At 35.4% G+C, this 12789-nt stretch overlaps 3 protein-coding genes across 3 annotated transcripts; 1 reads left to right on the top strand and 2 right to left on the bottom strand.

Annotated features, from left to right (window-relative positions):
- The first annotated feature begins 628 nt into the window (after positions 1-628).
- Positions 629-2976, top strand: LOC112501127 (probable prefoldin subunit 2). Its single transcript, XM_025104795.1, has 2 exons — positions 629-741; positions 2240-2976. The coding sequence occupies exon 2, from the start codon at positions 2244-2246 to the stop codon at positions 2682-2684; it is 441 nt and encodes a 146-aa protein (XP_024960563.1). The 5' UTR covers positions 629-741; positions 2240-2243; the 3' UTR covers positions 2685-2976.
- A 1439-nt stretch (positions 2977-4415) lies between these two features.
- On the bottom strand, positions 4416-6056 carry LOC112501078 (pentatricopeptide repeat-containing protein At4g25270, chloroplastic). Its single transcript, XM_025104734.1, has one exon. It carries the CDS (start codon positions 6054-6056, stop codon positions 4515-4517), a length of 1542 nt encoding a protein of 513 aa, XP_024960502.1. The 3' UTR covers positions 4416-4514.
- Positions 6057-6850: 794 nt separating this feature from the next.
- LOC112501087 (probable UMP-CMP kinase 2) lies at positions 6851-12508 on the bottom strand. The gene is made up of 9 exons (XM_025104745.1): positions 12123-12508; positions 10327-10380; positions 9794-9848; positions 9213-9330; positions 8873-9029; positions 8699-8779; positions 8498-8605; positions 8282-8352; positions 6851-7143 (listed from the first exon to the last, which is right to left on the bottom strand). Exons 1-8 carry the CDS (start codon positions 12186-12188, stop codon positions 8290-8292), a joined length of 702 nt encoding a protein of 233 aa, XP_024960513.1. The 5' UTR covers positions 12189-12508; the 3' UTR covers positions 6851-7143; positions 8282-8289.
- Between the last annotated feature and the right edge of the window lie 281 nt (positions 12509-12789).

Here is a 12789-nt window from a genome sequence, read left to right as displayed (position 1 = left end):
TAAGCTACTGTTATCATATTTTGCATCGGAATTATGTTCCCTAAAATTTAGGAAACGATAAGAGCCGAAGGTGTCACGTCTGTAAATGGAAATACCAATCAAATCTTAGGGTTCGTAAGAACAATCAAAGGAGGAATAAGGGGACGTTTACCAAACGCTTACCAGGATAAGCGCTTACCAAGTAAGTTACCTCACTGCATGAATATGGTAAAGATCAAGATTCTTACCCGGTAAGAGCGAGACAAGGACTAAGAGTCTTACCCCGTAAGTGAGGGCGACGACTCTTACCACGATAAGCGCTTACCAGGTAAATTGTTATATACGATGTCGTTTTGGTGGACTAAAATCTTACTCGGTAAGTAAATAATAGTGTTAAAATTTACCGATAAACACTTAACGGTTAAGTGTTTGGTAAAAGGCCCCTAAGTACCTCGCACCGACAGACCTCCTCTCTCTCCTACCAATCACGTAAAAATAAATTATTTATTTAAGTTTCTGTTGATAATCCATATTTATTGATTTAATACATGGGCTTAAATTGGGCTGGGCCCTTATCTTTTACGCCCACGGCCCATGTTACTAATTTGAAGATGCTTTCTAATTTGTGAAGAATTTCGATCAAATTGTTTCCCAAAACCTAAAGTAAACGGCATCAGTGAGACGAGCTCGAGCAGGGGCGGTTGGCAGAACTGAAGAACAGATATCGATCGATCTCATTCATCCATCTGGCGTCGATTGCAGGTATTTCAACTTTATTTTATGTATTCCTTCAAATTCGCAGCTGTAAACCATGTTTGGATGCGAGTTTCGAACAAATTCTAGGTCAAAACATGTACACCCTGTAAAATGTTTGGATGTGAATTGGAGTTGGTGGAATAGGGTTATGATGATACAGTTCGGCATTTTGATTTATGGGTATGTGGATGAGTGGATCAGTGAATCTGATTGCAGAAATGAAGTATGCTTATCCCAGGAAGGGAGAGTGGTGTCGATGATTCATTTGCATTATGAGTTTGAGAACAATCTGAAAACGAAAATAGAATATGGGATGAAAAGAACCATATAATTGAATGGTCAAGTTTTAGGTGTTGGATTCTATTTCTCTGAAATTTGATGACTTTCTGTCCCTTTGCATTAAATTATATGGCATGCAAAGAAGATGTAATTCATTGGGATTTTCATCTTTGTTCATGCTTAATGATACCTCTTTGTTGGTTGTGATTATGCAAGCTTGATGTGCCATCTTTAGTTTGTGCAGCGATAATCGGTGTGAACTCGAATGTGTAATTTTATAATCAACGTTGTTGTGATAATCGATTCTATCTTGTGATAATTGGTGTGAATCGAATGTGATAATTGTGATAAAGGACTGTGCAGTGATAATCTTGTGAAGTCAAATGTGATAATTGTGATAAAGGAATGTGCAATGATAATCTTGTAAAATTGAATGTGATAATTGTGATAATCAACATTACTGTGATAATCGTTTATATCATGTGATTAGCCGGTGTGATAAACATGTGATTAAGGAATGTGCAGTGACAATCTTGTGAAATCGAATGTGATAATTGTGATAATCAACAATGTTGTGAGAATCAATTCTATTGCTATGATAATCGATTCTCCATTTCGCTTTTTGTCGACTAATCCTTCTGAAACCTGTTTTTCTCTAATAATAGCCTACTAGATAACCACCGTCTTTGATGTTATCACTTCCTTGATGATCGGAGTTTTTGTGATCGTGTTATTTAAATATTATCACTTCAATTTCCAATTTTACACTTCCACATCTTAAATATTTTTGAATTTTTTAATATTAATTTAAATTTTAAAAAATCCCTTAACTTTGATTTAAAACACATTACTTGGTTTATAGGTTGTTCTTGCGTTCTCGTAAATCACAAGGGTTCTTGTTTGAACCCTTCTCTATAGCTGGGGGAAGGATTTAGCTGGAGTTTACAAATATATACATTAGACGACACGCAAAGCTGAAAAGAGTTTACTATGGTTTTCAGACTGTTCTTGGATCAACATGTGTACCTATAATACTTGTATTTGGTACTTCACTATGATCGAGAGGAAATTAATGAGAACCCTGTTGATTATTTGGATTTAATTCATTGATAACCATTTGAAAGAGATGATTTCGGATTGAAACTTTGCTGGAGATTCTGTGACATCCCAAGAAGGAATTTTGATGCATCTGTTTTGTGACATGTTATCTTTTTTATGATCTCAGTGTCATGGCCGGCATTGGTGGAAGTGAGCACAAGGAGCCGATCAATGAGCAAGAAGTTGCTGCAAAATACGGCAGCATAAGGAGCGAAATGAATCAAATTTACTCCAAAATTACMGAACTAGARATGGAARTAAGCGAACAYTCGTTRGTGRTCAATGCCATMCARCCMCTYGATCCWGCAAGGCGTTGCTACAGAATGATYGGAGGYGTRCTSGTGGARAGAACSATCAAGGAAGTGTTACCRGCYGTTCAACAAAAYAAGGAAGGAATCGAAGTGGTGATTTCTCGACTTAATGAAGCTTTGGAGAGGAAGAAGAAGGAGCTGACAGATTTTGAATCGAAGTACAAGATCCGGATTAGAAAAAATGATGGGGAATCCGTGGATGATAATAGCAAGAAAGAAGGATCCGCACAAGGAGTTCTTGTTGGTCCTGCAATTGCTTAATCGATTCAGATAGTTTTGTGCTCCCTAATCTTCTTTCGTTCATGTTATCGTATTGCATTCTCATAAACCATGAACATGAGATGATCCAAAGATTTGTAATATTAGATCACTGGTAGTTGCTGTTTTCGGTTGTGCTATTTTCTTTTTCTTTTGACAGACAGACAGGAAAATCCCCAGTGACTGTAAAAAGATTCAGACTGGCGATATATGACGAGGATTCAGAAGATCTAGCCTTTATCTATCAGTTGAGTCGACCGTCAAGATTTTGCAAATGGGTAAAAGGATTTGAACTGTAACATCTAAAGATCGTTAACATTTTGTTGGCTCTTTGTGATTCTTGTTAGAACGTTCGGTATTCTGCTATTTTTTATTTTATATATAATTAACAGAGTAAACTACAAACTTGGCTAATGTGGTTTGTTGAATATAACATTTTGTCTTTAAAGTTTTGAAATTATAAGATGGTCATCATGCTTTGTAAAAACGTTTGGTGTTTTCGTTAATTTATTTATTTTTTTTTGTTTTTTATCCAATCAAGAACCACATACACCACAATTATAAAATCGATTTTGATTGAGAAAAAGCCAAAAAATCGATAAAATGGTAAAAATGCCCCTCATAAAAGCAATTTGAGAGAGGGACCTAATTTAGATGTTTTTGTAAACCACGATGACTATTTTATAATATCAAAACTATAAGAACAAAAAGTGTTATTTTCGACAAACCACAAGGATCAAATTTGTAGTTTATCGGTTCCGAATTTTTATGGGACCGAAAACCGAACCGTATGTACAAATTTAGTACCGGTTTGGTTTTGATTTTGGGATGGGAAAAATCGTTACTAGGACCACTTTGGACCAAGAAATAAAAGTGGGTTAAGAAACAATTAAAAGTTCATAATGTTTCAAATATGTATCAAAACCAATCTGACCGATTTTTGAATTTCTTCCATGGAGGTGCCGATTTTGTTGACGGTGATAGGGCTTATCTTTTTTATCAAAGTAATAGTTATGGAGAAGATATGGATTAGTTTAAAAGAAAATATGATTAGTTTAGGAGAAGATAAAGATGAATACTGAAAATCATGTGACCCCTTGAATTCCGTTCGGTTCGGGGTTTTTTTTGGAGAAAATCTTGGTATCAAAACCGAAATACCAAATACCGAATTTGTAGTAACATAGAACCGATAACCGGACCAATTACATGCATTGAATACGGTTTCCGACCTAGTTCGATTTGGTTCATGAATACGGTCATTGAGTCTCATCCCTAGTTTACTCTAATTAATATGTTAAATATGATGACAAAAAATTAACTTTTAAATAAATCGATTTACAAGCTTGTAGACACTTGATGACATTTAGTAATACGTTTAACACCGTTTGACAAGTTTTTTATCATAAACTTTTCTTATACCACTAAGTAACACGTTTTAACATCCTCTGACTCGTTTTTATCACACAATTTTTTTACACCACTTATATGAATCGAAGTTGCTTCTGTTGTATAAATGTTTGCAACATGGAAAGTTCAACTATAAGATCGCGACACGTGCCCCTATTTGTTTTTGTTCATCGTGAATAATGAACCATATTCATCATAAATAATGAATATGAATTACACCGTTCAGGATGAACAATACACCTTTAATGATGAATATCACATGAATATCCGGGAAACGTGACGCCCCTCTGTTCAGAATAGAACTTGAATTTACAATTAAACCAGCCCCCAATCATCTAATATGTAATTTATACCATGGGAAACCATTTATTCATACACTACAGCTTTAATTAATTCAATAAATATAATTACTTCCATTCACATCTTCTAAAAGTCGAACCCTCTACTCACCATCATCACTCTCACTCTTTCCACATCTTCCAGACGACCCACTTCGCCATAAATCTGCATCAAAAGCTTGAAATTGTGATCATTATCAGGCTCCATTTCAAACAAATTTTCAGCAGCAATTTCCCCAATTTCTACATTCCCATGAACACAACAAGCATGTAATAATGCACCCCAAACTGTTGGACCAGCTGCAAATTGCATTTTATCTGTAATCACTTTGTAAGCTTCGTCAATCAATCCAGCCCTGCCATACAGATTCACCAAACATGCATAGTGTTCCATACTCGGAATTATTCCGTATTTCTCCATCATCGAAAACGATCGTTCCCCATCTTTCACCATTCTCAAATGAGCATAAGCTGTTAATACGGAAACGAATGTAATGGCATCAGGAGAGATGTTGGCATTCAACATTCGATTGAAGTAAACAATGGCATTTGGGTGTTTATTGTGTACAGAAATCATGGTGTTCCAAGAAATCAAATCTCTTTCAGGCATTTTGTCGAACAGCCGTCGTGCTCTATCCAACCTGCCTTGATTTGAGTACATGAAAATGAGTGAATTCGCGATTGGTAAACTCCATTCGGTTCCTTTACGAAGAACCCATCCGTGGATTTGGGATACAAGTTTTAGCGACGGCCGAGCTGTAAGAATCGTGGATATCGAAATGGAATCTGGCTCAAACCCATCTTGGATCATACGTCTAAAGATAACGGTGGCGTCGAATAGGAGCTCATGTTTAACATAGCCTGTAAGCATCGAGTTCCAAGAAACTACATCTTTTGAAGGAATTTTATCGAACACTTTGCGTGCACGCACAATGTTACCACACTTTGCGTACATGTCCACCAACCCATTAAGCACAAAACCGTTGTTTCCATAACCACGACGAATTATCTCACGGTGAACTTCCTCACCAACATGAATCAAACCCAAGCCGCCGCAAGCTTTAAGAACACGAGGGAATGTGAAACCGTCAGGCTCTACATCCTCTTCCACCATTTGGAAATACAATGCCAACGCGTCCTCGTACAAACCCATTTCGGAATATCCCGATATAAGTGAATTCCAGGCAAAAGCAGACGAATTTCTCTCAGACATATAATCGAACACTTGGTGGGCTTCCTCAATATAGCCATTAGAAGCATACAATCTAAGCAGCTTTGATGAAACACCCACGTTTCTACGTAGAACTTTTTCGGGAATCAATCGATGGATGCGGACACCTTGTTCAACGGCTTCTAAGTTAAAGCAAGTTTCAAGAAGTGAAGAAAACATGCTTGGATCATCGATCTTTATGCCATCTTTGATAGAAGCTTCGAGGTCATCAACAACGTTGCCAAGTGCCTGAAGTTTAGTCCGCGGGGATGGCTTCTGGTATATAAGAAGTTGCGTTGGAGATGATCTGGGTAACGAGAATTCGGAAATTTGATTTTGTTCTCGTTGATTTCGTTTCTTTTTTGTGTCTTTCTTGAAACAGAATGCGTTGAGAGTTTGACACTGCATACTAACAGCCATTCAAGAAGAAGGTAAAAGTGGAAGTTGTATGAATATGGCTTTTTGTAGACATTAAAATAACAAAATGCTGGGTTTTCGCAGCATAGAAAAAAATTGAAGACAACAAAAGAAATCTCCCAAAGGAAGAGAAAATTATATCTTCATATTTGGTATAGGACACTTAAAAAAAAACTTAATGGATTTCAATGGTTAGAACGATTAAGTTCTTTTGAACCATTTTTTGAAACAAATAAATCATTGAGCATTTCAAAACATGTTAAATAACTCCTTGAACTTTCTCAAAGTTGTTAGATACATTCTTATGACCTGTAAAACTAGTTTTAGAAAGTTCGAGGAGTTATTTAACAGGTTTTGGAATGTACTAATAACTTATTCGTTCCAAAAAATTATCCAATGACTTAATCATTTCAAACATTAAAGTTCATTGAGTTTTTTACTACTTTTCCCAATCATGTAAGCCTTGTTAGAAACTAAGAAATGAATGTTAAGAAAATATTTATATATATGTATCTTGCAAAAACTCTAAAAAATCTAGTTGAAGAAACGTAATTCTATCGACTTTACAGATTATGCATATAAATTCACATATTTATCTCTAGACGAGTCATTCAATGATTCACATTTAAATTTTCGTTTAATTTTCTTAAGATATTTAAGATTTTTAATTTGAACTCCTACTTCGCTTATAATAAGATTTGTTGACCCAAAATGTTACAATCATTCATGTCAACAAAATAAAATGAAGCGAAAAAGATTTCGTTTCTAGATCACTTTTTTAGAAAGCCGAAAAATCACAGGTTAAGCAATATTTTGAATGTCACGGGGTTCAAAACGATCCTTGTGGTTTCTTGATTAAAATAAACATCTCGAATGTAGTGATGACTGACGAGCGACAATCATAACTATGAAATGCGGAAAAATGACACAAATGTGCGACAATCAACGTTTAGTTGAGTCCAAATCGGTCGTCTGCGTGGTTTTGTGGCAAGTTCGATCTCTAAAAGTTGGAAAACAAGCACAATAAGATGAATGCCATATCTTTCTTGCATTATTTGCCACCATTTGCCATCTTTAGGTCCATAAAAATCTGCATAAGAATCGCAAAAGCTACATAAGCACATCAAATTCAAGACGAAAGAATAGAGAAGATTAATAATACTACCTTGTGGCTCTGGCAAAAGAGGTAAAAATGGATACTACCTTTTTTATGTTTTTTTCACTCAAGATTTTTTTTAATTAACCTGGATATATCCAACCCGCTATGCGAGCCGACTAATCTCAGGGCGACCATCTGCTTTGCAGATAGCCCGGAGCCACCGCATTTAAACCTCCGTGGCCACAAGGAGATTTTTATTTCTCCTTGGATTTTAACCTGAGACCTCCTGATACTTTTGACCTTTTGAACCAAGCTCAAACCAATCACTCAAGATTTATCAATCACATAATTAGCTTCTCACAATCATATGGTGGACGTCATTTATGTCCATATGAGATGGTTCCATGAATGTTCTTTTGAAGGAATGATATATGTTAAAAAAAATTGGAATCTTAGGGGATGTTTGGTTCACATGATCCAAAGAAATATAAATGGTCAATTCCGTTGATTAAATTCCATTTCGGCATTTGGTTTCTATATGGAACGGAATTGAATTTCACACGTTCCACCATTTATGGATTTGATCATTCCATCACAACCGAGGAATTGAATGTCATTCCATCATATTTTCTTAAAATGACAAAACTACCCCCATAGTGATATACATGTATATAATATAATATGTTATAATATGTATTATATTTAATATATATATATATATATATTATTATTCGTATTTTGGTCATTTTTCATTATTTCATTCTAATTCATAAGCTACATTAAACCAAACATACATATTCCAAAGATTGACTTGTTACATTCCATTTTTTGCCGACTAAACACTTGGACAAACTTGATAACGTTCCATTAGAATTCCTTTGACAAATTACATTCCTTCAAAAGAACATTCGGCGGACCAAACCCCCTAAAGGAATTGGGATGGTATATGAAGGTAAATGCTTTAGTTTAAGAACAATGCTCCTTTTCAATTTATTGACTAATTAGACTCCCTCAATTTCACAAAACTTGCTAACAAAGGCTTTTAGTTTTCGAGATTGATTAGAATTATCAATTTCAAAAATTAGACTGTCATTTTACCTCTAAAAAGAATGAAGAACGGAATGCGTACCTTGATGGCTACTTGGCAAAAATAGGCCGCACTCGTTCAAAGATCTCATCTTCTGTTCCAATGGCATTGATCTGCATGATTTGCCATCCGTTATTACACCAAAATATGACATTTTAAACCCGTGTTTAAAATGCATTTTCTAGCACAGGCCTCAGATAATGCTTAAAAGTCCTAAAACTAAAAATAACAAAAATGTAGATCAGTAAGATGTAAAACCTTGTACAGCTTCCCTTTCTCAGTGTAGTATCTAATAACAGGTAGTGTATAAGCTTCAAACACTTTAAGGCGTTCCTTTGTGGTATCGATATTATCATCAATTCGCCCCTGATCCAAAACATCAGAGAACAATTTCTTCTAGACCTTGGGTGGAGGAATTGGCTATAATTTTATACCAAATTATAAAGGGAAAACACACACCTGATTACGGTGTAGTACTCGGTTCATCATCTCCTCTTCATTGCAATCAAAGAAAAGTACAACTTCTGGTTCTATTCCAATCTACAGTTACCAAGTGATGATTTATATTCCAGATGGAGTCTTGAGATTTAATGAATCTAACATTTCAGTAAAAATCCCAAGGATGGAACTCACTATTTGTTCATAAGCCACACGGTTCTCCTCACTTCTAGGGAAACCATCAATTAGAAATTTATCAGTTTCACCAGATTCAATAACACTTTTCAGCAATTTGACTGTCACTTCTGAAGAAACGATTTTTCCTTTCGCGATTGTCTCCAGAATCATGTCCCTGAAAGCATAAATTAGCAATAGTAGGACACAGGATTTTAAGCATAAATTAGCAATAGTAGGGACACAGGATTTTAAGCATAAATTAGCAATAGTAGGGACACAGGATTTTAAGCATAAATTAGCAATAGTAGGGACACAGGATTTTAGTGCATTGACTCAAAAAGTGAAGTTGAATCAATACCCATCTTCACTGTTGGAAGATATTTCTTTTCTCAGCAAATCTCCAACACTCAAGTGTGTGAATCCATAAGTCTCAGCAATCCTTGTACATTGTGTACCTTTCCCAACACCAGGACCTCCTAAGAGCATGAAATGGCAAAAGCATCATTTTCCATTCAAAAAGTTTTCTTCATTCTTTTAGATCTTCCAGTTATAAAAAAGAGTCAAGTCGAGGGGCAAAAGGAAGAAAAAACAAAAGCAACATGCAAGATCAGAAAGTATGTAATCAGACACACTTAAGTGTGAAAACCTTTTTTTCCTCACCAAAATAAAGGACTAAATATGTGTATTATGCCTAAAATAAACAGTATTTATAAGAAGGTTTGGATACTAATCCAAGAGTAGATGACATTGACAATGAGCAACTAGAATTCGACAGGTATCATGAACACTTGAAACAAACTCATAACTATATTTAGCATGTATCAGAAAGCAACTCAGAAAGCAAAAACAAATAAGAAAAAGAACATTTAACATGTATCTGTGCATAATTTAATTAAACAGAACACATCAACTTAAGTTGCTTATATGTGCTAGAATTACCTAATACAAAGTTAATGGTTGGGGTCCTTGCCTTTGACAGGATTCTGGCTTCTGCCTACATCCACAGAAGATAATGGCAGATTATATAATGGTCGATCTTCTTGATAGAATATAGAAATTCAATTAAATAAACAAATGCCATCCACAGAAAAATGCACCAGAACTATAGATGTAAAAAATTAATGTCTTGAAAATTCGAAAAATGTTCTATAAATTAGAAGTACATCGTAAGTTCAAGTTCAAGCAGGAAAGTTACTTCTTCTCACATTCTATGTATTCATCCTATATCAAGATACAAGGCTTACAGTCATGGAAACTGAGAAATGGCGTTGTGAAGCAGAATACATAATCAATCAGTAAAGAAATACAAACAATAATAATACCAGTTTTTTTTCCTTATATTTGGTCAATCAAGAGAGTTATTGACACTTAAGTGGTAGAATCCTCGGTTCAACAAAAATCCACATCATCTTTAACTTGAAGTTGATTCATCTATAAAAAAAAGTTAAATCTGAATGCACATAGTTACATACCTGCTTCAGGACTTCTGTACTGAAAGCTTCCAAAAAGTTTAATCCATATGCCACCTTTATCAATTGCAACAATCACCATGAGACTTTAGACATAACCAATTAATGTAAATGGAACCATCAAGTAATCCAAATTCATGTAAACCATTCTATTGAATCCAATTGCAACATAATGAAAAAATCCACATATATAGTGCCATACAAGTACAAGGATATGTATCATAGGGCGTGCACTTGAAAAGAGCAATCACAAGAAGAGATATTGAATGCTTAGACTTCTAGAACTAACTTCCCTGATGTACAACCTGCAAACTTTAAAGGTTTCCTGTTTCTGTTAACCCCTAAACCCCCCCCCCCCCCCCCCTCCACATACCCCAAAAAAACTAAAATAAACACAACTCACATCGCTCTTACATATCAGCATGCCTCATGTACAGATATCTATCACATCACATTAACGATATGCAAGTTTTTTTTTTTTTTGAAAAGAAAAAAATGCATTCCTTTAATTGATGTGAATCATGTGATAGATAACTATCTGTTCAATTATATTTGTGCCTATATTAAATGTGTTGGGACACACTGCTTGAATACGAGGATTGATTTGAGCTATAAATGGATCCCTAAAGCTAAGATTATGGGGGAAGTATTAGGCCCAGAAAGCAAATAAAAAACAGTAAGGCTAAGGGTCAGGCAAATCTCAAAGAGAGGGCAAAACTGATGACTACCTCAATCCCACAAATAACAACCCACCTGGACATGTCGTCCAAACAGAGTGCTGATTCATTTGATCATGACAAATAGAAGAAATCTCAAACCTCAACGGAGCACAAAAAAGGCATTCACAGATCTTGGAGCACAAGCATACAATCAACTACCACTAGAGGAGTTGAGATTGGTAAAGATCTTCTAACAACTTCCTTTATTTACAGCTTGCTCCTCTTCTCTCTTTAACCGGTTAATCTCCTTCCCTTAGTGCGCACTCTCACTCTTGAGGCAGATCCAGATCCCAACACCCTAGTATATCCATTTATGGTGGTCAACAGACCTTGACTAGTGCAAGACAAGATTCAATTGCTCAACGGAATCATCTATAAACAAATACACTCTCGTGAATGCCTAGATGTATCCATCTTCTGCCACAACTGATCATTATAAATCTCATGTGACCAGAAGCCTGCTTACAAAGTTGTCTCATACAGTCACCACACATGTATACAATCCAAGTGAAAGCATCTTATCTCACAATACGTTTGGCCACACATACGATGCTTCATGCTCGCATAAAAGTCAATGATTTTGCAAAAATATACATACATACGTACATATATACATACATATATATATATACATACATATATATATATATATATATATATATTGTTTCAATATGGATTGCCCCTCGACCTAGAGTACTCAACAACAACATAGAAGCAGCTACTTCCTCAAATGTATGAAACTGAGGCATCAGCATGAGTTGCAGTGCACACACACTGTTGACCTCCCTGATAACAAGACAAAAAATAACAACAATAATGATCTTATATAAATTTGAGCTCATGGCTTGTAGCTTAGTCAAAGCATAAATGTTTCATCCAGCATCTCTATTTCAGCCATACCTGATCAATCAATCAAGCTTACACCAACTATCAGATAAACCACATAAATTTAATGTCAAAATTTTGGTTAAATGACCAATTAAACAGCACAAGAATCTGTTTTAACAACTTAATCAATTCATATAAACAGATAAAAACCAACCAAATTGAAGCATTCTCGTAGCTAAAAGATTATTGTACCTGATTTAGCAGAGATGGCTTGGCCGCAGAAATCAGCGTTGACAGTGAACTGACACGCCTAAACATATCGCGATCTCAAATATACCTTCTATTTTAAGTCTGTACTTGCACGCTGTGACATGTATGTATGTATGAACACAATCCGTGACACTTGGTCGAATTAGAGATTCAAACTAAGATCAGTACAGTTGAAGATAGTAGCTTCCTGTCACCTCCAACGCTAATGTCTCTCGACGATTAGGGGAAAGGGGTTAACGTGAAGGGAATCAATCTCACATACACATTTCATCGAACACCTTACGGGCCATGTGCAACCCTGTCCACCGGCTCAGAAACACAAACGCTGAGTTGGGCGCTTCTGCGGGAGCTTTTGGTAATTTTCATTTATAAAATATGATGCTACACGTGGATAATATAATAATATAATATTGACTTATTTAGTTTAATTATTTACAAACACTTCTTGAAACTCAAAGTCAAAAATTAATAAATGAGTAAAAGATTGTTTGATAGTTGTTGATTGGTTTAATATATGACTAGTTGTCTACCCGCGCAATGCGGCGGGATGTAAAAAGTTCATTTAGGGGCAATTTATCAAACACTTACCCGGTAAGCACTTACCAGTAGAATGTAACACTATCGTTTATTACCAAGTGAGATTCTAGTC

Source organism: Cynara cardunculus (genome assembly GCF_001531365.2).
Source record: "Cynara cardunculus var. scolymus isolate 2C chromosome LG 1, CcrdV1, whole genome shotgun sequence".
Lineage (NCBI taxonomy): Eukaryota > Viridiplantae > Streptophyta > Magnoliopsida > Asterales > Asteraceae > Cynara > Cynara cardunculus.
Note: the sequence above shows the minus strand (reverse complement) of the source record. Positions and strands in the feature narration are given on the sequence as shown.

What these genes read in the sequence shown, in the direction of transcription:
- LOC112501078 (XM_025104734.1), bottom strand. Translation starts at nt 6,056, where the DNA reads ATGGCTGTTAGTATGCAGTGTCAAACTCTCAACGCATTCTGTTTCAAG.
- LOC112501087 (XM_025104745.1), bottom strand. Translation starts at nt 12,188, where the DNA reads ATGTTTAGGCGTGTCAGTTCACTGTCAACGCTGATTTCTGCGGCCAAG. An exon ending in AACCATTAACTTTGTATTAG is followed by an intron (nt 9,331 to 9,793) that starts GTAATTCTAGCA and finishes TCATGCTCTTAG; the next exon opens with GAGGTCCTGGTGTTGGGAAA. An exon ending in GTGTGGCTTATGAACAAATA is followed by an intron (nt 8,780 to 8,872) that starts GTGAGTTCCATC and finishes TGGTAACTGTAG; the next exon opens with ATTGGAATAGAACCAGAAGT.